This window comes from Echeneis naucrates, chromosome 17 (genome assembly GCF_900963305.1).
Source record: "Echeneis naucrates chromosome 17, fEcheNa1.1, whole genome shotgun sequence".
Classification (NCBI taxonomy): Eukaryota; Metazoa; Chordata; class Actinopteri; order Carangiformes; family Echeneidae; genus Echeneis; species Echeneis naucrates.
In genome coordinates, this window is record NC_042527.1 from 1,757,282 (window position 1) to 1,785,223 (window position 27,942).

Sequence of the window (27,942 nt, forward strand, 5' to 3'; positions counted from 1 at the left end):
TTCGCCGTTGTAGTGTTTGAGTTTGTACACCAGCGGTAGATGCGGTATGCATTCAGACACAGTAAATAGCTTGTCGGTAAAGCTCTGTTTGTATTTTTTATCAAACTTTCCCCTCAGTCGGGATATTCTCACCGTGTCCCCCTGTTTCAAATTCATCTTGAACCTGGCTTTGTATCTCAGAGCAAAAGAATCATACGGGTTTTGAAAAACTTGAGAGGTATTTTCCTCAGTCACCTGCTGAGGGGTAATTTTTATACTTTTATGGCACTGACTTAATATCTGTTGAAAGTCAATGTTTAGTGCAGTTCTAAACTCATCTACTAAGAATTTAAAACAGAAAGCTCTGTGCAGTTTTTAGTGGGAGCTGTCTCAAACATCAGAATGACAGTTGCAGATTCAGTTGAAATAGTGATTTTATTTTGCAGTCATGCAATAAATGGATTGGAAACAGAGTTGATAAATGTTAGGCCCTGCAATTGACTACTGAGTTTATCTATAGTTCACACCATAGTCAGAGCAGGTATTCTCAGTGTTTTAATGAATGTTGTTTTAACGACTCAAAATTAGATTGAAGGCTGCCAAAGAGAGTCATGTCACTTTTTTCTGAAAAAGTTTTTATTTTACATTCTAATGTATAATAATATATTATAAATATTAACTTTCTCATAATTTTACTGTAATTTTTGCCTCATGGTGTGATTTTTTTTTGTCAGACCAGGACTCAGAGAGGACTCAGATGCAGAGGCTTTGTAAGATACAGACTTTATTTTTGGCAGCCAAAAGCTCAGAACTGAGTGAAAAAGGAAACAGGGCTATGAAACATTAACTAAAGGGATGTCACTAGGTTCTAAAATCGCGAGAAAACTAAATCACTCCCAAAGGAGGAAAAAACGCTACACTAGAGGAACCAAAAGGGGGAAAACAAAAAACACTCAAAACACACAAGATAACAAGGGAAACTCACTCACGCTACTAAGCGGAGGATCAAAAGGTAATACTATGAAAACGCTACTAGAACTCAAAATCACTCTTAACAAGGAAACACAAAAGCTATGAACATAAATCTATCCAAAAGAATCTACAAACAAAAAGTCACTCATGCAGAGGATACACAAAAGGCTATGGAAAAAAGTGCTAACTCAGGCATAGAAATTACAAACCAAAATTCACTCAATTCAAGGACCAAAAGCTATCACAAGGAATGAGGACTGTGGCATGGATGTAACACTGGTGTGGGACATGAATCAACGACACACTAGCACAAGACAAGGGGAAGTCAGACTATTTGAGCTGTGGGGGAAATGGGGAACAGGTGGAAACAACGGTAATCAGGGAGACGCACAGGATACATGAGGAAGGGCAAGTGTTCTGAAACAAGAGGTTAGAGTTAGCAAGTTAAGTTAAGTTAACAACTTAAAAAAAAAAACAAAGTAAAATCTACTTAACTTGTGAATTTTGAGGCAATCGGTTTCCTGACTTTTTTTTAGTAAAGTAAAGAACATTAAAATTTACAGTGTAGCTTATTCTTGAGGCAGTTCACTTTTGGGAAGAGCTTAGACCATCTACCACGAGGAGAAGTTTCTGAAACACTTCAAACGTGTACTTGCCTTTTCTTCCTTTTTTTTTGTCTGTGGTTTTTGTTTTGTTTTTCTGTTTTGGACTCCAGTCAGGATACGAGCTGCAGCATTTTGAACCATTTGCAGACCATGAGTGCTTTTTTTGGGTAAGCCAGACAAAGGAGCGTTATTATGTCATCCCATTTATATATTCGAGCTCCCCTAGGCATCCTAGGCACAACAGAAAGGATATCAAGGATGTCCTTGAGACTTTTTCACAGTACACAGTCTTACACAGTTATAATGTAAATAGCAGTGATTTGTTGAACAGAGAATGTGTCTTTAAATCAACATTTAGACAAAGACAAAATAACAGTATATGAAAACTATCCAGGAGGTAGTAGAACTTATAATATAGAAAGTCAACTATCCATTCACATCACTGTTGTGACATGGATCAGTATGCCCACTTCAACAACTTCAGCCAAACTGTCTGCCTATTTTGTGGGTGGAAACATTAAAGAATGCTTTCTGTTTTTCAGAGTGGCAAACAGTCTGTCACTTTGTTGTCACTCAGCTGACTTACTATGCCATTTTCAATTTCCATAACTGCAAGATTATGAAGCCCTCTCTGCCCCATTGTTCAATGCAGCCAACAGTTCACTTAAGGACCTCTCACAAGAGCAGCTATTTACAGGCACAGTCAGAGCAACTTGGAGGACTTCTTTCAGAGAGAGAAACATGTCTGTGCTTAGGAGGTTGTGCACAGCTAACATATCTTGGGGTGGATACCCAGCATCTGCTTTGCGAGCAAGAAAGCTTCTTGCAACAAGGATCTCTTCTGTTTTCAGGTCAATGTTATAGTGCCCAGCAAGTTCTTTCAAGTGAGATTCATTCAAGATGTTCTCAGATTTAGGGCTGCATGCCTTGATGCCTTTTAGGAGCCCTGCATCAACACTGACAAATCTTAGCTCACCAACCATCCTATCCACACAGGGAAAAAGCAACTCTGTTTTCAAGACCTCTGAACTCAGTAACTCGGTGCATGAACCTACGGTTGTCTCACACACAATCTTAAATTTTTCTCTGTTTTCTGTCTTTTCTTAGCATGTGGTTCTGGAACAGGAGGCACAGAGCCACGGTTCTCTCGTACATTACTGTGGCAAATGCATCTGTGCGTTTACCCTTGAGTGTCACACACAGCATCTTTGCCAATCAGAGCTTTTGCCAGATCTAAACGTCTCCATCTGAAGGAGTTTGTGCAGTCCTTCAATTACAGACAGAAGTGTCTGAAACTTCCAGAGAGCATAGACGGTTGAGAACACCAATAGTTTTGCTTTGATACCAATAGCCAAGGGAGACCCAGTGACAGAGAGACATTCAAACATGGCAGGTAAGGTCTAGGTCTAAAGAACTGCATTGATTGACTGCAGCTGACATACCCAATGAGAGTTTGAAAGTTGCACAAGCTGTACTGCTGCCAACCCAAGCCTTGACTGAGCATCCTTGAAATTATGGTGATTCACTTGGGAGATGGAGAAGGAAAATATACACATTCCAACAAATCAAATAGCTCCACAGCCCCGAAACAGCCCTGCAAGTGTGGCACAACACTAGGTTAAACTTTATCAACAGCCCCCTGCATTTTCTTAATAATATATTCTACATTTTCCCTCATTTCCACAAAGCTCCATCATCAGCAAATAGAGATCTTCCTATCCCTTCCTCAATGTCGGCAAATACATCATTTATCGTGATAGAAAAGAATATAGGGCTAATAGCACTTTCCTATGGCGTTAGGGTTAGAAAGATAGCCATCACTAATTCTTTGTTTACTTGTGCTTTTGCTATTTCTGTTTCCAGATTTATCACCGGATCCATGGTTCCCCTTCCTCTCCGAAAGCTACTCTGGTGAGGATTTACTAATCCCCTGCTTTCCGCATAAAATGTTAATCTTTCTGTAATCATTATTTCCATCACCTTACCTAAACTTGAAGTCAAGGCTATCGGTCTATAATTCCCTGGGTTAGATCCATCTTTACCAGGTTTCTTAATAGTAATAATATCTGCTTCTTTCCACCCAGACGGTAATATCCCTTTATCCCATATTTTGTTATACAATCCAAGTAGTTTTCCGCTTGCCACAGCACCAAGATATTTTAGCATCGCATAACATATTTTGTCCTTTCCTGGGGCTGAATGACCTGATCTTAATATGGCCCTTTCCATTTCTACCATTGTAAAGGAAGCATCCATTATACCGTCAAAGTTATTTTTCCTTCCAAGAACACCAGAGTTCAATGATTTTGTTAATGCCTTCCCCTTTTTCCCCTCCTCACTCAAGTTTTCTGAGCTATGAATTTTAGTGTTTTTGCAATTATTATATTATTCGCTCTCACTTATTCAGACACTGCTGTTTCTATCCCACTCTTTAGTACTGGATATCGTCTCTCTCTTTGGATTCCTCTCATTCTCTTTATCATACTCCAGATATCATTAATCTGAGTTGTTCTTTCAATTTAATTGCAAAATGTTTTCCAACTTGTTCTTTTAGCATGACAAATAGTTTTCCTAACCTTTGCCTGAGCTCGCTTATACTTAATTAAGTTTTGAAAATTATGAGTCTGTCTTAGCATTTTAAAAGCTTTGTTCCTTTCTTTAACTGCCTTAGAACATTTTTCTGACCACCATGGAACTGCTGTTCTCTTAATCTTTCCTTTGCTTTTAGGGATTGCCTCATGGGTGCTTTTAATAGTACATTTTTAATCATTCTTTCAATTTCCTCTGTACTCTCTTTCATATCGATTCTATGCATTTCCACTTCTGCCACTTCATTACCTCACAACCTCCATATGCGACGCTATGGTTACCGCCACAGCTGTAACATTTCATTTGTTTTGTCAACACTGTTCATATTCGTGATCTTCCCCACATCTAGCACATCTTCTCCTGCTTTTACATGTCTTAGCTGTATGCCCAAACTTTTGGAAATTGTAGCATCGCTTTGGCTTTGGAACATATTCCCTGACATTGTAACTCAAGAAGCCGAGTGTCACTCTTGCAGGGAGGACTTCCTCAAACTCTAGTACCACACCTTCACTTTCCTTCCTCACTTTATCCCTGGTTATTTGTATTCGCCATGCGGCTTTCACCGTTCACCGTTCCTCCTTTTAGATTTGCCTCTACCTCATCAATTTGCACCCAAATAGAGACTCCTCAGATCACACCTTTAATCAATTTATTCCTGTTATCGTTACAACTCACGCCTACAATTTTATACCAACCAATTTCTTTTAACCTCACAGCACACATTCTGTTCTTCGTTATTACAAAAAATCAGCACGTTTCTGTCTTTCATGACTTTTTCCATCTTTATGTCCCCTATCTGGTTTTTCAAAAATGTGGTAAATCTTATCGGATTCATTGTTGATACTCCGTTTGATTCTCCAAAACGCAGTATGATTTTTAAGTCTGACCCTACCAGCTTCCTTTCCAAACATCTTTCTTCATCTCCTCGAACACTCCTAAATTCCTTCGTTACTGCTTCAGCAGATTCACCCTTTTTTATCCGTTGATTTACGACTAGACTGAGTTACGGCCATGTCCTTACTCTCATCTGATCCTCTAGTATCTCCCCATTCTCCTCACTCAACACAATTGTACCTCACACACTGAGCTTCCTGACTGTCCTGAGACGCACGCCTTCTTTGCCGTCGTTGGTTCGCCATCACACCGCCCATCAGCCCCCACAGTTCGATCTGGTTTTTTCTTGGTGCTTGAAGCACATCCTGGTAGCCGCAATGTTTTGAAAGACTTCCAGGCTTCAGACCAAAGCAATCGATTAGACTCGATTTACGTTAACCCCGCCCACTGACTTTGATGGGTGAGTTTGACAGATAAAATTAATTCATGAAGCGCTGCAACAGGACCATGAAAAAATTAAATAAATAGTGAAATAATTATATATATATTTACATTAAATTAACTGGTATTTTAATGAATTAATGAAACATTTAATTATTTCTTTCCAATTTTAATTATTGATGACACATTTAAGTAAAGATTTATTTATATTTCATTCTGTTCCTTTTGTTCCTCCATACCATGCAACTAACCCTCCACCTTTTTACCCGGTCACCTTGGCACTATTTCAGTAGGCCTTAATCACCACGAGACATGTGGCAAGCAGCCATCTTGTTTGTAGTTTGATTGTTTGCCTTTTGGTTACTGTCACACACACACACACAAATGCATATATGCATGTATATATTAGGATAGTACCTGTTTGATTGTTATTACATAAATGTTTTTGAACACACCCGTGGGTTTGTTTGATGTTGCTGAAAAAGGAATAATGCCAACCTCTTCTCTGAGGAACTCTGAATCCTTCTACTTTACTATAGTAATTTGGCTGTAGTTGTTGAGTTGACTAGATAAAAAAATTTATATCGGTATTTTATGAGATTTAGTGATTTTTTTTCCCCTTTTTAGGGTGGTGCTCTGAGGTAAACATTTATATTAATTAAAGTTATAATTTAACATTAATATTTTTAATATTAATCGTTCAGTTAATTTTTAATAGCCAATCACCAATGACAACCAACTACCAGACCCCAGCAAAGTTGTATCACAACACAGGAAAATATTTAATAAGATAACAGAGGTTTATTTAAAAATAGAATTCCTCTCAACAGTATTGTGTTCATTATTCCTTGTAATGGTTTTGTGAAGGGAAAGTCATGTGTGTAACATAATTTCCAACCAAGAAGAGCTTCTTATTAGATATTTTTGATAACTTTACAGATCACTGAACAGGCTGCCAGTGAAGTGGCTGTTGGGGACTATACTTGATTGCAATTTTTTATGGATATTGAAAATCAATTTGTGTAAGAATTTTGTGTTTTTTAAAGTGCTGATTGAGATTTGTTGTATTTTCCCAGTTATTACTCTGTTCATCAGATCACTGAGCGATAAAAGTGATGAAATTGCAGTATGTCTCAGACATAAGGAGAATTTTGTAAGAGCAGCCTGATTTGTTATACTGGCATTTGGCTCCATGAAGGCACACAGACATCACGTTTCGTGGCTACACAGTCATAAGTGCAGACCCCCATAAACCGACATCTTCAGTGGTGGACTTTGCTTCCCATTAGCTGTAACATGGGTCACACAATTCAGAGTCTATGAAAAGTTGCTACTTTGCTACTGTCAATATCTTTTACACAGTTTTATTTCATACATGAGTTTGGATAAATCACTGTAATACAGCAATCAAGGGCTGAATAATAAGGAAGCTACAGACATTAGCTTCAATGCTGAGCTCCAGAGCCACATCAACTTGTGTTTTGTTGGGTTGACATGAATACATGCCAGCTGTCAGCTCGCCTCCCAACTGAATGTATATGCAGTTGGCTGGGGCAACTTCTGATTGGGGAACATGGGGGAGCGCTTCCTCCACTGCTTAGTACTGTCTTAGTAGGAGGAAAGTCATGCTTGTGCTCTGGGTCAGACTTGCTGCATTATCTATTTTTTACATTGAGGCCTTTTGCCATTTGCTAATTGAAATGTCTGAAATTGTGATTTCATTCAAACTCAATAAAACCTTCAGCACAATTATAAATATGAGAGAAGAAAATAAAGAGCTTTCTAAAATGTTTTTTTTTTTTTGGAATAAAGTACCAAATTGAGTTGGGAATTTAAAGGTCATTATTCAGTCCTTCCACAAGGTTTAATTACTAGAATCCACCTGCTTTTCCAGATTCTTGGTTACATTTTGTAAAAAAAAATATAGATCACAATGAAGCCACATGTTCATCCTGCTTTTTGTTCTTTTGTGTCTAAGCAGAATGTTGATATGGTGTTTGGACAACACACCTGTAGTTCCATCAATACCCAGATATTGGACAGCTCGTTTCACCAGAATAGGCTTTTCTCAACAGTACAATTTATTTATAATATTTCACATTTTTCTGTGGTGAGATGCAAACCAGATACCTTGGATAGTTCATTTACCAATTTTATAGATGGTTCAAGTAGGTATTCATCTTTCAGAAACAAGATGTTTCATCTGTTAGCTGCATGATCTGAATCTCAGACAGAGCAATAGTATCAGGGCTGTTCAAATTTTTTTACCAAAAGTAAAACATCCACACAAACTCAGAGCCTTATTCATAAATGATTTCAGCAGAATGTTTTAAAATGTCTAGCAATATAAGTGCGAGTAATTGATAATCCATATTTAATTATTTCTTTCCAATTTTCCAATTTTTATACAGTTCACAGAAGTGGATTGTATAAAAGCAGGGCACGGAAGGCAATAATAGGTAAAATAGCACCTATACAAAAGGCAGAGCAAATATGGATAGGGATGTGTAAATAAACTTGAAACAGCGCTGTGAAATTTTTGGTGGGGTCAAATCCCCCAAAACCACAAAAAATGCTGAGAAAACTATGCATTTTAGCACAGCTCTCACTATACTGTGTCAACAGGACAGAGAGACTGACTGACGCTTGCTCACTCGTCACTACACACCAAGCAAATCAAGGCGGAGCATTATTTTAAAATGTGACACATGAATCTGGTCTTTGAGGTGTAGAGAGGGAAAGCAATTTATTTATTATTTTGATAATGAAATGGTGTTGGTTTGGTGGTGTAACAGTTGTAGCATAACATTTCATATACTTTGAAATATATTTGACGGGTTTTTTTGTTGTTGTTTTTTTCATGCCATCATGTTTGGTGGGGCAGTCAGGGCATTTAGGGGGGCATGGCCCCCACGTGCCCATGCTGAGATCCGGCCCCAGATTGAAAGAAAGTTTCTTCCCTAGGGCTGTGAAATAAACCCCCTCCCCCCAACACACATCTCCTGACCCCAGCAAGCATTCTTACTCAGCATGCCTTAGGTCTCAGACCTGCACCGGCTGCACTTGATACATTTATACATCTTATATTTACTTACAGCTGCTGCGTGACATGACCCCATGTGTATTTATTACGTCCTTCATTTGTGAATACCTTTTTTTTTTTTTTTATACAAGTACTGTGCCTTTTATGCCGAGAGCTACCAAACTAAATTTCGTTAGGTGTATGCATAATAACAATAAAGAATTATTGATACTTGATTCTTAATGTGATATTCGTCTTTCTTCTCATCTTTTTCTAAATATCTTTTATCTATCTAACCCTAACCCAAAAACGAAGAGGGGTCCCTTTAGCAGCATCAGCATACAAAGTATTTATTTTATTTTCGTGTTGAAGCAAGATCAGAGGTGTGAGAGCAGGATTGGACCAGACAGACGTAATTGCCGGCAGAAGTGACGTTATACTCATGTGATCTCTAAACCCGGAACCGAAGCATACGCCTGCTCCTCCGAGCGTGAGAGAACAGTTTCCGACCCGAGTTTGAAATCCTGCAGAGGTGTTGGGGGATCCGTCGAGAAAATAGGAGAGAAGCGTATTCGACTCTAGACCAGCAGAGGGATGAGGCAACAGAGGCGCCATGGCGTAAAAAAGTGGTTCTTGAATAACAGTCTCCTCAGTTCGGTTCGCTTTTAGCCAACGAAACAACGGATATCACCCAGTGGAACTTGGTCGGGTGAGTTGCTGGTAAAAACCCTGTGACACGATATTTTTTGTTCTAGAACATGGTTTTGAGTTCCCAAAGTGAACTCGCGCATTCGTTTGATGAAGGATGCAGGAGATGTCCAAATCAATTTCATATATTTTATTTTAACACTGACAGTAAATTATTCTATAAAATAGAGCTCGTTTACAGAGCTCTGGACCAGACTATGTTTCCCTGACCAACAGATAACTCTAGCGTCAGTTCACTAAGTCTGATGCTTTATCTTTCCCTGGTCCAGCTTTTGTTATGGTTACACAAAGTAAATGAGGTATGTGGGTGTGACTTCCTCCTCATATTATCTGGCTCCATAGAGGCTGTTGTAGGTCCCTGTTTTCTGTGGAAGAGAAAGGAGAACAGACATAAACCACAAAGTCCACCACCCCAGTGTATCTCCTTCATTCAGTAATAAAAAAGACCATGATTATCATTTACAATATATAGATATTTCATACAGTGTTTTTCAATCATGTCTATATGTTATCCTTATTGTACTTCATTCATGTGGGTGTCACTCTTTACTCTATCATAAGTAGTTAGTTAAATCCAAACAGCATAATAAAAGTATAAAAACATGTAAGAGGTATAAACTCAGATATTAAAACAATATGTGATTAATTAGGTTAAAATAGCCTGATTATCAATTTACAAAAGCGTGTAAGTAGCATAAGGTTAGACATCCCAACAATGGTCAGATCAGATACAAGACAGCTTCCACATCAAATCTCATTAATGCTTGATGGTTAACGTTGTGTCTGTCTATACTATGCATACAGTAGCACTGAGTTATTGTTAGTTATGGCAGACACGAGGAAGGACTTCCTGCTGCAATCAACATAATTGTATAATATACAGTGGGTAAAATAACTATTTAATACGTCACCATTTTTCTCAGTAAATACACTTCTAAAGGTGTTACTGACACAAGATGTTGGTAACAACCCATGCAACCCACACATGCAAGGAAATCAAACCTTAGATGTCCATAAATTACGTTATGTGTGATAAAATGGAATGACACAGGGAAAAAGTATTGAACACATGAAGAAATGGAGGTGCAAAAAGGGACCAAATGCCAGGACACCAGATGAAATCTATCAGTAATCAGAAAGCAATCCTGCCCCGTGTCAGTGCAAATTAATATCAGCTGGTTCAGTCCCAACTGATGGCCTATATAAAGGTGTGATTTCTAAACTTCTGAATGTTCCAGTGGGCACAGTTGGGGCCATAATCCGTAAGTGGAAACATGATTCCACCACAAACCGGCCGCGTCCAGGTGCTCCTCACAAGATTTCTGATAGAGGAGTCAAAATAATTATCAGAAGAGTTGTTCAAGAGCCAAGGACCACTTGTGGAGAGCTTCAGAAAGACCTGTAAACAGCTGTTTCAAAGAAAGCAAGAAGTAACACACTCAACAGCCGTGGCCGCCCATGCTCACCATGCAAGACTCCATTGTTGAAGAAAAAACATGTTGAAGCTTTGTTTAAAGTTTGCTGCACAACATTTAGACAACCCTGTGAAATACTGGGAGGATATAGTCTGATCAGATGAGACTGAAATTGAACTCTACCATAATACACAACAGTGAAGTTTAGAGGTGGAAACATCATGGTGTGGGGCTGTTTTTCAGCATATGGCGTTAGCAAACTTCATGTAATTGAAGGAAAGATGAATAGAAAAAAATGTACCGAGACATTCTTGATAAAAATCTACTGCTGTCTACCAGGATGATGAAGATGAAATGAGGGTGGACATTTCAGTAAGACAATGATCCCAAACACACAGCCAAGGAAACTCTCAATTGGTTTCAGAGAAAGGAATGGCTGGCTAGAATGGCTGAGCCATTCACCTGACTTGGATCCAATTGAAACATTTTTGGAATCAATTAAATGATAGAGTTCATAGAAGAGGCCCATGGAACCTTTAAGATTTGAAGACTGTTTTGTGTGGAAAAATTAGCCAAAATCACACCTGAGAAATGCATGCAACTAGTTTGAAGCTGTTATTACCAACAAAGGCTTTTGTACGAACTATCCAATAAATTTAACTGTGTTCAATACTCTTTCCCTGTGTCATTCCATTTTATTACACATAATTTATGTGTATATTTACTGAGGTGAATGGTGACATATTCGATACTTATTTTACCTGCTGTATATAATTAATACAGTATATACTATGTATAATATATGATGGATCCTTCATATATATATATATATATATATATATATATATATATATATATATATATATACACACACACACACACACACACACACACACACACACACACATAGGCAGATAGCCGCATTTTAGTTAAGGCGGGGCTAGGACATAATATTAGGCTATGTTTTGATTTGATGAATATCGCAATGAAGAGAGAGCAGAAGGGCCGGGTTGAAATTTGACTGTACACCATAGACTGTATTTAAAAACTGTACATGCAATAAAAAAAAAAAACACAACAGCGTCACACAATTGTTGATATGAATGAATCTTTCTATCTATCTGTCTATCTAATCTGAGAACAGTTCCGGAATGTTCCAGCCCACTTAATCCCTGTGTATATGCACATACACTTGCCTCAATAAATTACAGTATTATCAAAAAGTTGATTCAGTATATCAATTCAAAAAGTGAAACTCAGATTCATTGCAGTCTCTGATATGTTTCAAGTGTATATTTCTTTTCATTTTGATGATTAGAACTTTCAGCTGGTGGAAACCCAAGATTCAGTATCTCAGAGAATTAGAATATAGAATATATAGAATAATTAATCCTGGGAAATTGTTCCACATATGCATGTTCTTGGTGTCTTTGGGACATGTCTCAGAATCTATTTCTAGTGTCAAAAATATTTTATTTGTTACTATGCCCACAAAATGTATTGGAGAAAAGTTTCTATCCTTTTTGACATGTAGTATAATACCATGCTAGCAATGATTCCAGGCACACAAATGCCATTGATCCCATTCAGCCCCTTATTGATTAAAAAAGAAAAATCAACCACTGAATATTCCCCTCTCCTGCTTTCATTCTCACCCTATGCTACCCCCCTTGTGTCTCTCTCACTCTCTCTCCCACTCTCAACCCAACTGGTTGAGGCAGGTGGCCCCCCGAGCCAGGTACTGACTGAGGTTTCTGCCTCTTCAAGGAAGTTTTTCCTGCCAGTGTCACCAAGTGGGGGTCAAAGAGTTTGGTCTAGACCTGCTCTATATATAACACAAGATGTGTGCCAAGTGTCCCAAATGGGTTACTTTCCATTAATAATGGATAAAGCAACTGTAACACTATAACAACTATAATTAATAACAACTACAACTATAGTAATTTACAACTGTAACTTGCTAACCCTACGCGCACCATCACCTTACTTCTGCCACTCATAATATACACAGGCCACAGACCTCAACTGGGTGATGTAGTTTCGCGATTGTTTGGTGTCATTCAATTCAGTTACTTTTCCCCTTTCGTAAGACTGCAAACATGGCTGTACTGCTGTTGGATTTACGAGCATTTGATTCTGTGCCACTTTGAGTTTTCAATGTTATGCATCATTTCTAAACATAAAAGCATTAGAACACACTTTTGTGGTCTTGTTTTGTGGACATTAAGACCGAAACCTTGGTGGTTGATTTTTCTTTTTTTGGCCCAATAGGGTGTAGCAGAATGTTGGACTACGTATGTGCAGTACAGACTACAGTAGAAACATGTACAGAACTCACTACTTGGTTGGAACATCTTTTGTGTGAGTAACTGCAGCAATGTGGCATAGCGTGTAGGCTATTAGTCTTATTAGTCTTTGGCACTACTGTAGTTTCATGGGAGCCCATGTTGCTCTGATCGCAGCCTTCAGCTCTTCTGCGCTGTTGGGTCAAGTGTCATTTCATCTTCCTCTTCACAATGCGCCGTAGAGCTGGCCACTCAAGCACCATGGTGCTCAAACCTAGGATTGGTACTTTTGGCAGTGTGGGCAGTTTCCAAGTCTTTTACACTGGTCCTCAAGCTGATTCTGTACATCTCCTCTCCTCCTCCCGACTCTGGGACCTTGAGTTCCAAATGAAATGCAAAATTCCCCTATATCTGAAGAGGACTTTAGACCACTGAGCAACAGTGCAGTCCTTTTTGTCATTAGTCCACGCAAGATGCCTCTGACATTGTATCTGGTTCAAGAGCGGCTTGATGCAAGGAATGACACATTTGCAGATCATGTCCTTGATATGTTTGTGTGTTGTGGCTTTTGAAGCACTGACTCCTGATGCAGTCCACTACTTGTGAATCTACCCGATCTTGAATGGGCTTCATTTTACAATCCCTGCGAGGATGCAGTTATGTCTGTTTTTTGTGCAACTTTTTCTACCACATTTAAGTACTTGGATACAGCACTCTGAACAGTCGGCTTCTTTAGCAATCACCTTTTGCATCATATCCTCCGTGTGCAGGGTGTCAGTGATCATCTTCTGGAAAACTGTCAGGTCAGCAGTCCCCATGATGGCATGGCCAACTGAAACATCATTTCAAGACTCAGGAAACCTTTGTATGTGTTTTGAGTTAATGAGCTTATTATCTTTTTCAAATTAATATAATTTTCTGACATACCAAATTTTAGGTTTTCATCAGCCGTAAGTTATAATGCAGGGGGATGTAGCTCCGTGATAGAGCATGTATGCTTTGCATGCAAAGGCCCCAGGTTCAAACCCTAGCCGAAACACAAAACCAGTGGTAGGCTTGTGCCAGTCCCAAGCCCGGATACATGGGAGGGTTGCAGCAGGAAGGGCATCCAATGAAAAAACTGTAGTCAAATATATCATGTGATCCCAAATATGGAAAACCCCTAAGAGGGGGGGCTCAGCTATAAATTATAATGAACAAAATTGAAAGAAATTAGACACTTGAACTGTGTCAGTCTGCATGTAATAAATCTATATAATATGATGTTCACTTTTTGAATTGCATTAATGAAATAAGTCAACATCCTGGTTATATTCTAATTTATTGAGATGCACCATGTGCACAAATTATTATCTGATAAAATGTGTTAGAATTAGGGGTGTAACGGTACTTGCATTTACCAAACCTTTCGACACGAATGCATGAATCTACCAAACATACCAAAAATATTACCACACTCAAGCAAAACAGAACTACCTGCCGCTCATTGTTTCCTCTGAGTGACGGAACGCTATCACAAAGCACTGTATGTTGTTATTGCGCCATCTTAGCAAACTGTGCATATATCTCAGAGCAGCCTCAGTAAGTTTGAGCTACCCAAGTAAATTTGATTTAATTTAACGACCCAATCTAATGTTAGTAAAGAGGAGCGACTCGGGGTCATCTTGCAACTCTTGTTGGCACCTAGCGTTGGCTCAGAGGAGAATGAGGCTTTTAATTTCTGTCCCTTCTACATTGAAGAATTAAGCGTGTGAGTAAGATTTTAAGTTTATTTCAATTCGCATAGTAGAGCCAAAGAGGTTTGTTTTTATTTAACTAAGCAGTTTGAATGTGAAGTTGAAATTGCTTACAGTATTTTCTCCTTGCTGCACTTTAATTGGGTCTTAAGCAGTCAGCAGTCCAAGAGCCTTATTGATCGCTTGGTGTTATTAGGGTCCAAGCACTTGACAAGAGCCCCATTGCATCTCTAGAGATAATTATTATTATTTTTCTGGCTTATTCTGACCTGTCCAAGGTGTACCCTGCCCTCACCCAGTGTCAGCTAGCATTGGCTCCAGCACCCCCACGATCTGGAAACGGATAAGTGTTTGAAGATGAATGAATGACATCACTTTGCATTTTTATGTACCAATAATGTACCAAACCGTGATTTCAAAACCGAGGTACATACTGTACTATGACTGTTATACCCCTAGTTAAATAAATTAAGTAAAATATAATTTTCTTTTACATTAACATTTTTAACATTAATATTACAATTTATTGCATATATGTTATATATACGATTACGATACGATTTGATTTATAATGATTTCTGCTTCGCATGGAATAACACAGAATTGGCCAACATTTTATATACAATTTTTTGTCCCCCCCCCCCCGGAGTAAAAAGGATCGTATCTGTCGGGCCCCTCCACAGGGGCCATTAATAATGCACACCCTCCTACCCATGAATGAATGAATGAATGAATGAAAGAATGAATGTCGTGACTTCAGCGCAGTGGAACTGGTTCGATTCCCAGTGGAATGTCTAGGTTAATTGGTAACGAGTGATGGACTAGGCTACAGCAAGAAACTGCAACCAAACTAGACCAGACCAGAGACTGGACCCCTGCAGAAAGTAGACACTAGACAAGACACCGAACCCCCCGGAGACTAGCCTGGACCAGAGACCGGACCCCTGCAAAGAGTAGACACTAGATCACATTAGACAAGACACTGGACCCCCCAGAGACTAGACTAGACCAGACCAGACCAGACACAGAAGCTCCCATCCAGAGACTAGAAACTGGACCAGATCAGACTAGACAAGACACTGGACCCCCCAGAGACTAGACTAGACCAGACCAGACCATACACAGAAGCTCCCATCCAGGGACTAGAAACTGGACCAGATCAGACTAGACAAGACACTAGATCCCCCAGAAACTAGACCAGTCCCTTGCAGAGAATAGAGACTAGACCAGAGACCAGACCCCTCCAGAAACTAGAGACTAGACCAGAGACTGGATCCTTGCAGAGAGTAGGGATTAGACCAGACCTGACCAGACGAGAGACTGGGCCCTTCCACAGAGACCAGATCCCGGTCTTTTTTTTTTTTTTTTCGGAATAAAAAAAGAACATATCTGTCAGGAAAATTCTCAGAGGGGGTCAATAATAATGCACTCCCCCCACCAGTGAAGCGGCCGTATGAGTGCTAAGTGCTAAGTAAAACGAGAGTCACTCACTGAGCTTAACACAAATAGGTTGACTGTCACGCACTTCAATGGAGATGTCAGTAATCAATGGGAAACCAAAGAGCATGGGGATTGAAGAAATTAAAAAGTTTACAGTGGATTTGATATTTCCACCAAAGTTGTGGGACATATGTTTCATTGTTTAATTGTTATGTTTATGCTTAAATGTGTGGAAGCATTAAAGTTTTCAGTTATAACTGAAGAAATTGTCAGTTTCATTATTAAACCACAGTCTCGGGGTTAAATTTGCGTAAAATCCTGAAAACGGAATTCTCAAGAATTAAAATACAATACATCACGACAGGCCGCCGTATTTATAAAACAGTTTCCAATAATGGAAATATGAGAGAGGAATACACAATTTCATGTAGTTTCTCTTTAATCAGAAACCCATATTATCCAATAAAAATAGCCCCACCTCTCCTGTCATTAGGTCTGCATGTTGTCTTTTCCTCTGCTTTTTTTCAGGAGAAAGCCATTGTTCAATCCACTCAACCCTCCCTTGAGGTGAAAGTTAACTTTGAATGCGAATTCAACTTATACAGTCTATTCGTTATTATTATTATTTGTTACTTTTCTAAGTTTTGCTACCTACTGTAACAGTTGTTGTCATGGAAACATAGTTGCTTCTCTGACAATAATGACAATGCTGAAGAGGAATACACAATCAATGTCGCTTTGGTAATAATAACAATAGTAGGGACTATTTTTTTGCTATTAGGCCTCACTTCTCTCTTTCTCCAGTTGGTCAACCTCTCCAGATGTCAGCTCTGCAGGCACCCAATTCATCGTTAGCCCTCCCCAGAGATCAGCATTAATAGGGAACATGCTTAATTAATTGTTAATGCCGTCAAACAATAAACGTAAAAACAAGCTACTTTTTGCTACCAGCTGTAACGGTTGTTGTCATGGATACATTGTTGCATCCCTGACGCGGATTGATATGCTGTGATAAGGCTTTAGAATAGTAGCTGTGATATATGCTCATTATATCACAGCTAACAACCATTCGGATTGCAGGATTTGACCTTTCTGTTTTATAAATCATAATATTACATTTCTGTGACAAATGACAAATCCAACATGCACCACCTGCACCATCCAAATTGCACCAGTTGTGCCAACTACAGATATGCATTAGTCTGATATGCAGTAATGTCACATCCCAGTGATGTCATCTGTCCTTCATCTCCTCATCATAATTGCATTTTACAATGAAAAACTGTTGCTTCTTGCCTCTCAAGTTCTCTGGGCTTCTGTAGCATTGTGACCTACTTGTATTTCAGTGCCATGTCTCTTTGTATGCCTACATTTACATTAAGTCTGTTCATCTATACTGGTTTGATCTGTTTTTAACCTTCTGTCTCCCACTCAGCGATGAGCTCCTGTGTCTTAGACAAGGAGACTTTTCGTCACTGCTGTCAGCTACTCCTGCAGCTGTCAGAGCAGCTGGGAGATTGCTGGTGTTGGGTGCCAGTCCAGGTGAGGAGGTCTATGTTGTCCCACTTGACAAGATCTGAGAGCTTTCTGTGGCCTATGAATGTGGTTAATGGGACTTTCTGATCTGTGTTTAGGATTCACAAGATGGCTACCTGAGGAAGACTGCTCTCAGGTTAGTCACCATTGACTCGAGACCATTTGGGGACCAGGCAGAATCTAGTTCAGAACTGGGACCACACAATTCCTGTCTGTCTGGGCCTGATGTGCAGCAGAACGATCAAGATCAGGTTCTCCAAGCACCACTCTCATAGTTCCTCACTTCTCTCCAGCTCCAGCACACATCACATGTCGTCCAGGGGCCAGATTCATACAACTCTGTAGATCCATGATTGGATTTATTTGTGCACAAAACTGGAAATATGTTTAGATGTCTATTAGGTTAAAGACACAAAGGCTAATTACCCCAAATTCCCTTTTTCAAATATTACTGATTAAAAAATTTGAACCATGTTCATGAACATCATTTCTGCTCCCATAATTAACCATAAATGATGATGACGCCCCCATAATCCATCAATTTACAAACAAAAATGCTGTCTGTGCCACAGGTTATCAGACACACTTGAGAAAAGAACAAAAAGAAACAACGTCGCCAGTTGTTGGTGGGACTACAAATTTAGTTCATCAGTAAACTTAAGTGCAATTGTAAAGCCCTGTTTACTCTGAACTACAAAATAATGATGTATTGGAACAATGCTAACTGAAACATCACATACAAACACACTTATTTCTATATGTGTGAATTGTAGTAATTGTGCAGAGAGATGTAATTTCACACTTAAACTTTTTCATTAATTTCAAAGAACTCTTATCTAACTTGCCTCAAAACCATGTCACACATGGTCAAAGGAATGTCAGGTGATGACAGTCTCACTGCTGTCTATGAAAAATCCTGATCCATGTGGGGGCAGTGACATATCAATCATTTATACATGAGGCGCAGTCTATCAGAACCAGGGACCAGACCTGATCAGATTGGCACTCTCCCTCCACAGTCTGCCCTCATTGGCTCAGCTAATGGTGACATCATCAGAGGTGACATAGAGGACCAGGACAACAAAGACAACCGTGACGGTGATGATGGTGAAGATAGGATCTGTAGGATGTGTGAAGGCAGCAGCCAGGTTCTTCAGTATGAGTATCACATCCTCTTCTCCTGCAGCTACAGAGCTCCGGTGCTGTACTTTAGAGTCTGCACTCTGGGTGAGACACGCATTGAAAACACACATTAACAGACACACAATGAGGTGCACACTGGACATGATGACTCAGATGGACACACACTTTTACACACTAAAACACTGAGACAAACATGATAAAGTGGAGAAAGTGGGAAAATTTTCACTGGCCCTTCCTCGGGAAGTCAGCATCGGAAAACCCTCAATCTGAAAGGCTAGATTCATAGACCCTACCCCTTGTTACGCCCACTACCTCTACATGAAAAAAGGAATCGGGACACCACTACCCTCATGAGAATGCACAAAATTTAGGGGTAGGGGTGTATTGGGACTGGGTCTCCCAGTTCTTGACACAGGCATTGTGTTTAAATATCTTGTAAACAACAATGATAAGCTTCTGTGGGGAAAACTGACCTGAGCTGTGTGTGTCTCTGTGTACATGTTTTCACCTGTATCAGTGTGTCATTAACACTTTCTGTGTGATATTTTGCTCTTTCCTTTTGTGCATCTGTCAGAGGGCAGGAGTTTATCACTGGAGGAGGTGTGGGGCTCCATTCATCCAAACTTCAGACTCTGCCTCCAGACCAGTCCTTTTACAATGGTCACTCAGCAGGTAAGTCCAGGACTGAGGAAGCTATATCACCCTTATCTACTCATGCACTGAGATATGTTTTGTCACTTTATCAGGAGCATCCTCTGCTGGGTCAGGCGTTCTTCATGCTCCACCCCTGTAGAACAGAGGACTTCATGAGGCCTCTACTTCAGGCAGCTCAGGACCAGAACAGGTGGGGCTACAGGATCTGCGGATCCAGAAACAAACTGCTGTTATCCCTGTCTGTCAGTGCTCATCAGTTCAAATGAAGTCGAAGCTAACCTTCTATGTCTGTGTTTGTAGACCAGTGAACTATGTGCTGACGTGGCTTAGTATGGTGGGTCCTGTTGTGGGTCTGGACGTATCTCTGAAGTACTCCACCCAGTTCTGATCCTGACCTACGCTGCTTCACCTATGGGTTTAAGTTTTTAAACGCAATACTGAAAGAGTGAGAATTAATTTAGGTATCATCTGCATTTCTCTCTGCTCATGTTGTTAGAGGGCTTGGCTTCTCCCATCATGTTTTAGTACTATGATAAATGCATACCTTAAATGTAGGGTTACTGCTGGTTGAATATTTCTGAGAGTTAATGACTATTATAATACCTGCCTCTTTGTACATGTTACACTACACACAAACTGTCACTACAACTGTCTGGACACTGAAGTCTGGAGCTGGTCGACCCAACTCTGACTCTCTATTAGATCCCTTGGTCTTAGTAAATATTATAATACAGTTTATTCCCTTGTTAACTGTGTTACACAAATAAAAGAAGAAAATGTACAGAGAGATTCAGTTGAAGACAAAGCATACAGTGGACTGTCACATATCCAGTATTATATAACATTCAATGTTCTTAAAAAAAAAAAGACCTTCTGGTCTTTTTTCTATTCACCTTCTGTCAGACAGTTGTCCTCGTCCCTTTGGTGTGAGCATTAAGCCTTGTGCCTGAAGAATATTTATATGTCCAAAAGCTTTTTAACAAACTGCATATATGCAGAAAAGCTGCATAGAAACAAGTTCTCTGTTAATACTTATTCCTTTATTTGATGTCACCTGTAGGAGAGAGCTGTAATGTCAAAGCTTTGCCATTATTGAGTTTTAGGGTGTGGAGAGGGATGATCAGACAAATGCGCTACTTTTGGTTCCACAGCCTGGAAGATCTGATACTGGTGCTTACTTTTTACTCCGCTCCCCAGTGGTACCAGACATTTCCATAAGGGAAGGAGTACAAAAAAATTTGTGAAAGTGGCTCAGTGCAAAGGGATCTCACCATTATCTGGTTTGATAATTTTTTTATTGTTATTATTTTTTTATTTTACAAAAAGTTTAAGCCCGTGAGCAAGACAGCAAGACAGATGACTTGCAGAGCCATTCAGCCTACTCAGTGACCCCCAGAGAGTTTCCATCTGTTCTACAGTGTGTGTTCAGGCAGTGAAAACAGTCACTGTTTACTTCTGGAGCCATCTCTTATAGAATCTGTGAGGTGGTGTGATGCTGCAGGTCTAGTGCTCTTAGGTCTGGCTTTTGATATGTACAAATGTATATCACATTACATTTCATTACAAAATAAATATGGACAAAAATGTACCCAAAGTAGTGTTAGTATTAAATTTGTAATTTTTAATATAAATGTTTGTTATGATATGTGTATTTGACTTCCATTTTCAATACACATCTGTTTGTGGAGATATTTTGTTAAAACACACTCAGGTACAGCTGTGTTGAACTGTAGCCTGTGATGTAGAGATGCAAGGAATATTGCAATTTTGCTACTAAAATTACAATAGGAAATATAAGCTAGTATATAAAATAGTATATACTATTAAGTATTAATTAGACGTTTTGATATTGACAGTAACAACAATGATAATTAGTAGTAATTATTGCAGAGGCAGGTTTAGAGTAGGAACATGGAAGCAGCAGTGAGTCAGTACCTGCAGGTGAACTAATAATCTAACGATCTGTCTGTGACACATCACAATTTACGAGCACGTAAAATTTGGATTTCCTCTACTGACTAAAGAGAGTCAAATACTACAGACGCATTCATTCATTAATCTTCTACTAGGGATGTGTGTATCGATCCACGAATATCGATACTTCCGATCTGGGGCCTTGTTTTTTAGAATCGATCTTTATATCGGAATATCGATTCCAAGTCCACTTTTACAGGAAATATTAATACTTTTATGACACCGTCATTATATGTGTCGGATAAGGAACTACTTTTCCGTCTGGCTTCCGCTTCCAGTCCGGCTTGGCCAGCTCGCGCACTGATATACATTGCACACAAGAGCCAGCAGCCGTCGCTCGTCAGTCAGTCACAGCGGAAGAGAAAGAAGCGCAGCATGTCAGAGCGAAAAAGGAGCATCATTTGGACATATTTCACTGCAGTAAGCTCAAATGAAGCTACATGTGACTTATGCACAAAGTGTGTCAAGTATTGTGGCAATACCACAAATCTTACTAAACACCTGAAGAGCACGATGAACTGCAGAGGAGGGGATTAGTGGAGCGTGAGAGAGGCAGTGTAGGGAAATGCCCCCACACCCGCAGTCCGAATGAGGCAGACCTCGCCCATGGAAACCCTGCAGAGCAGGCAATATCCAGGTATGGTGAAATACATCACAGTGCCCACCATCACAGGCATAAAGACATAGATAAGATAAATGTACAAAAAATGCCAGAATGTTTGTGTCAATTTTGCATTAACACATTTTATGTATTTAGTTAGATAAAAGTGTTTCCCATAAAAGACTTTCTTTTAGATCAAAAATTATTTTATTTTTCATAGATGACTCCCAAAGAGCTGCAGAGATTACAAGAAGTCTGGGAGAAATGATCACCAAGGACCTACAGCCAATATCAATTGTTGAGGACAGAAGTTTAACACATTTGTTAAGACTCTTGATCCACACTACAATATTCCCAAGCCGTAAACGTATGATGGAAGTCACAATTACAGACTTGTACAACAGCTGTAAAGAGAAAGTAATGGTAGCTCTGCAACATGCACACAGTGTGGTTCTCACAACAGATATGTGATCTTTGAGGACCACAGAAGCATATTTGACTGATTTGTCATTTCATTGACAGCTGGCAAATGCAAGAGTTTGTTCTGGAGACCCATTGTTTCCCTGGTCAGCACACAGCAGACATTATCAGTCTAGAGCTGAAAAGAATAGCAGATGAGTGGGCCATAACTCAGAAGGTGATAGCAGTTGTTACTGACAATGAAGCTAATATGGTTTCCGCAGTTCACAAGGCTGGGTGGAAGTACTACCCTTGCATTGCTCACACCTTAAACCTAGTGGTACAATATGACATAAAAGCAGTACTTGAAGTTGTTCAGCTTTTGACAAAATCCAGCAGCATTGTCTCCTTTTTCCACCATAGTGCAAAAGCTGCAGAGAAGCTGAAGCAGATCCAAAAACAACTGAAGGGTTCAGAGCATAAATTAATCCAATCAGTGGAAACAAGGTGGAATTCAGTTTTCTACATGTTGGAGAGGTTGCACGAACAGAGAGAAGCGGTGACCACAGTCCTTTGCCTACTTGGGAAGAGCTCCCTGTGCTTCAATTATGAAGCGTTCTCCATGATCCACCTAACTGCTGAGGCCTTGAGACCCTATGAAGAAAATGTTGAATGTTGAAAACATGAAAAAGCAACTGCCCACTAAAATGCAGGAAACTTATCACTTAACCTCTGAGTTGTCTTCTGCAGCCCCACAGGCAGCTGCCTCATCACCTGGGCCAAGCTCTGCCTCACCAGGGAATCCTGCACCTACTTCCAGCTCTGCCCAAGAGAAAAAAGTGATATGGTCTGAATTTGACACTCAAGTTTTGGCAGCCCAACAGCACCGCACAACAGGCACTGATGCACTTATTGAAATGCATCACTGCATGGAGGAAAAGCCAGTTCCAAGGGACCAGGACCCATTACTTTGGTTGAAAAGCCATGAGCAAGCCTTCCCATCCTTAAGCAGACTTGCAGCCAAGTACCTTGGAATCACTGCTTCATCTGTACCCTCAGAGAGGATATTTTCCAAGGCAGGAGAGTTAGTGAGCCAGAGTAGAAACAGACTGAAGGGGGATCATGTCAACATTCTGTTGTTTCTAAACAAAAACATATAAATGTAAAATTATAATCAAGCTAGAATGTGAACTTTGTTGTGGTTCGAGTTAAAATTTTGTCAGGTTCTAACTTGAAGACCACTCTATCTGGTCCAAAAAGAATTATATCTAAGTCAGAGGAGCTGTTCTTATTTTCTCTTTTTTGAGAGACTTTTTTTTTCCTAAATGTGATTTGCACAGATTTTCAGTTGATCTGTTGGTTGCATAGATTCTCTTTAATAGCTCTAATGAAAGAAAAAACTAAGTTTGATATTTGGCAGTTTGTTTAATTCTTATAGGGAAGTATAAAATACATTTTCAAGTTTTCAAGTTTTCATTGTAAAACAATTTTTTTTTTATATACACAAGTTGGACACTAAAAGTATCGGTATCGGTATTGGTATCGGGATATTAGCCTTGGTATCACCCAGTATCTGATCAAAAGGAAAAATAGTGGTATCGCACATCCCTATCTTCTACCAAGAACATTTAACACACACATAGCGACAGAGACAAACAACCAATCACACTCAGGTCTAATGTATTTGGTCACACTAGACCTGAGTCACCACACCAACAACCTAAAGAACATTGGCGTAACCATGCAACCCTGGCTGTCAATTGATCCATCTCTTGTTATTTCCAATTTATTTTCAATTTATTTCAGTTTGTTAAGGAAAACAAAAGTGTGTGGGGCCCCCACCTCCCAATTGTACACTTGGTTGCACCCATGTAATGCAGACTTTGTTTGAAGTGCCGGCTCCAACCACCACACGCCAAAGTAAACAACAGGGAGCTCTGAATGTGAACCGATGGAGGGAGTAATGAGTCCGACGTTACCAAAAAAGCGGAAAATGCAGGACCGGCAGGCGGACATACAACACTTTTTTCAGACAGTAAGCAACTAGATTCCTAAATAGTAGTGCTGTCAAAATAAACGCATTGATTTTTGAATTAATTTGAAATATTTAAAAGGGTTCAGTTTTAAAGCTAGAGTGAAGATACTGGTATCATATGAAACTAGAAGACATCCATTGGTACCAACCATGTCATGATAGCTTGTTGCAAAGGGGACTTTATAATAACGCTTCAAAATGTTGAGTTCTCAAAGTGAACGCATTATTTTGAAGAAGGATGCAGGAGACGTTCAAATCAGTTTCACATGTTTTACTACTCATCTAACAGCAAAATAGACTCTAGAAGCTATCCTGTTTGCTACTATCTCAGATAAATCACAGACTATTCCTTTAAATGTGAATTCAAATGGTCGATGTAGTCCTCAAAACTACATTCCAAATGAGCAAATCTTCATATATAAATATCATAGAATTTTGGGAAATGCACTTAAAAAAATCTGGGGAAGGGCTCTCATTTGGACCCCCCCAATGTCTATACCATGGTTATGCCCTTGCTAAACATAGATATCTTCAGGCTGTAGAAAACTGGATTACCCAGAGGAAACCCATGCAAGCACTCCAAACTCCACACAGAAAGGCGCAAGTCTGGGAATTAATCCCACAACCTCTTACTGTGAGGCAACAGCACAAACAACTATTCCATCGTGCTCCCTGAAAAATCATCGTCTAAATCTGAACACTCTCAAAACGTTGGTTTCAAGCTATGTCTCTGCATGGTGTTTGTATCTACTTTTCCTCAAATGTATTAGTCTTGTATGTCAACAATAAGGGAGAAACGACATGTGAAATTGCAGATGCGAATATTGAATATGTAGCTAAGTATGTGATACTTAGAGAGTTTGGTCTAGACCTGCTCTTCATGTAAAGTGCCTTGATGTAACTTTGTTATGATTTGGCGCTATACAAATAAATTTGATTTGATTTGATACATTTTGTGTTTGAAAAAGGCAGCTCAATGGTGGAGTTTGTGGAGAAGCTGCTCTGTGCTGAGCTGAAACTTTCTGAGGACACCGACTTGCAGATCCAACGCAGATATCATGCCCTTGCACAGAAACCTAATTCTAACTCGCCCCCGAGGTCTGTTGTGGTCAACTTTCAACAATATAAAATGAAGGAGATGGTGACAGAAGATCACAATCGAAGGTAAACTGCTACACTTTGACCATGACTACACAGCCAGGGTTCTGCAACAACACAAGGCATATGCCAGCATTAAAAAAAGCTCTTAAACAGAAAGGCATCCAATTTCAGATGCCTTTCAGTAAGATTCGAGCTCTGGAGGTAGGGGGTTAACATGGAGGCGCCAAGAGAGTCCGCGCAACAGAAGAGGCCAGATGCTGCATCTCCAGCGGAGTGCACCGTGGAAATGAGTAGGATAATACATTACTTCTGATATGGTTGGATGGGCCAAAGATCACCTACATCAGTTCCACTATGGCGGATACTGACGTGAACAGTGGGGATTGTACAAGAACAGACAAGATATCCTTTCCTTTTTCAGTGCGTGTGCGCCAACCGACAAGGAGACTGGGAGAACGTCAGTGACACTGCCCCACTAATAAGTGAGGAACAACCTAATGCCCAAAACTAAACGTAAAGGCAGATAAAAGGCCAAGTACAATTTATTTTTAAAATGGTAAAAGCCTGCTGATTAATAAGATAATTTGAAGTGATTAGGGGGAGGGTGAGCACAAATAGACCAGCTTCCTTTATGTTCTGGCTAGTTAGTTCTAGCTCCTTCTGAGAGGGTTTCCAGGTGCGGGGGTAGGGGGTACATCCTTTGTCCTCTTCTATGGTGCAAACTGTGGGAAAAAACAAATATGAGGGATGGTTCAGGCTTTTAGATGGCTGTGGGCATGATACAGTGCTTTTAAATACATTTCTTGACAACAGGCTACAGATGGAGAGACATAATAAGAAATGAATATGACTGATATGTGATTTATTTCAAATTAAATTTCTCATGTGTTAATAATATTAAACTGTGATTGTTGCAGATTCAATGTTTACACAAAAATAAAGCTGTTTCCATATGAAAAGGTTCACCATTACATATCTGGAGAGAAGGGAAAAGATGCACAGTTGCAGTCCATGTTTCAATAAATATTGAGTTTGGCCTGCGCCTTTGTCCCAGTTTTTAATGGTGGCCCACTGTGTATTTGAGTTTGACACCCCAGCACTAGGCTTACTCTTTGCTGGGATGCAGCACAACGTCCAATGCCGTAACATATCTGGTCTAGCAAATGATTGGCTAAGATCAGATAAATATCTGCTATATCATTGGTTAAAAACCTAAACAAGGCTCCATGTGCTGCTACATCATAGAATGACAGAAAGTTAGCATCATGCCAAAATGTAAGACCTCATTTAATTCAGAATTGACAAAAGAGCACAAGGTTATGACGAAAAGCAGTCGAGACTCTTTCCATGGCTACTGCACACTTTGTTGATGCAATGTTGATGTGCAATTGAACCGCGTGCGGGTATGGAGAAACATAAAAGGTCCTTGGTGGGGTACACGGGCAAGGTAAAAGGACCAAGAGGTGCTGTTGTCTCCTGAGCTGCTAAAGAGGGCGAATATGGAGTTTGCTTATATACAGGTGGACTGCTGCACTCACACACCATATACAGGTGAAGACACTGAAGACAAGTCCCCAAAGGACTGAAGCACTTAAGAAATGCTATACTATTTGAGCAGTTGAATGTAAATGTCTTTTGTGTTTGTTTTTACAATCTCCTTTGTTGTTTCCATAAAGGGTTATTTAGACTTTTTTCAAAAATCCTTTTTATTATCTATGTTACCTGTTATTTGTATTTTACATTTAAGCCCACACATGTTTTGCTTTGTGGCACTTTGCACTTTAAAAGATTAATCTCTGTGGTCAGTTTTTGAATACCACAATGTATTAAATGAACACAAATACTGTGAACAAACAATTTGACTTTTCACAACTATTTTCTCCTGTTAAACTACACAAACAACATCTTTAAATCACACAAAATTATCTTGTAAATGAGAGTATACCAGAGTCCTGTGTACACCGTAGTATACTGCATAATGTTCGCCTTTTTGGTGTTTGGAAATGCTAACACTATTGTGGGGAGATAAAGATGTAAGATATTTTCTGTTTATATATGGTGCAACTTGAATTAAAGCTAGTATCCTTGAATGTTAACAGACTGGGAAATCCTATAAAAATGGCATATCCAAATTGATGAGGGGGGAGGTGCATGTAGTTTATCTGCAGGAAACTCATCTTTCATAACAAGAACATGAGAAGCTAAAACGATTTGGATACAAAAATACTATACTTCATACTCACAACCTCATAGCAAAGGGTTGCTCCTCTTATATCTAATAAGATTACATTTGAATTTTGTAAAGATATAAAAGATAAAGAGGGCAGATATGTAATTGTAAAGGGCAAAATCAAAGAAAGTATGACCCTGATTAATGTATACAGTTGTGTGCGAAAGTCAGGGCATCCCTTTAAAAACAGCATATTTTATATATTAAAAAATAAATATTCATATCCATACTCTCTCTGGTATA

General features: G+C 39.4%; 1 protein-coding gene across 3 annotated transcripts; it reads left to right on the plus strand.

Moving 5' to 3' along the window:
• Nucleotides 1-8,909: 8,909 nt before the first annotated feature.
• Nucleotides 8,910-25,309, plus strand: atg10 (ATG10 autophagy related 10 homolog (S. cerevisiae)). Of its 3 annotated transcripts, XR_003842011.1 has the most exons (8): nt 8,910-9,151; nt 17,462-17,568; nt 17,661-17,813; nt 18,582-18,789; nt 19,280-19,377; nt 19,452-19,549; nt 19,660-21,970; nt 22,155-23,074. XR_003842011.1 is itself a non-coding variant. In XM_029525313.1 (7 exons), the coding sequence occupies exons 2-7, from the start codon at nt 17,464-17,466 to the stop codon at nt 23,184-23,186; spliced, it is 765 nt and encodes a 254-aa protein (XP_029381173.1). In that variant the 5' UTR covers nt 8,910-9,151; nt 17,462-17,463; the 3' UTR covers nt 23,187-25,309. The 3 variants fall into 3 exon arrangements, 2 of the variants coding, with proteins under 2 accessions (XP_029381173.1, XP_029381174.1); XM_029525313.1 differs by lacking the exons at nt 19,660-21,970; nt 22,155-23,074 and adding an exon at nt 23,084-25,309; XM_029525314.1 differs by having other exon boundaries at nt 19,660-23,074.
• Nucleotides 25,310-27,942: the final 2,633 nt, after the last annotated feature.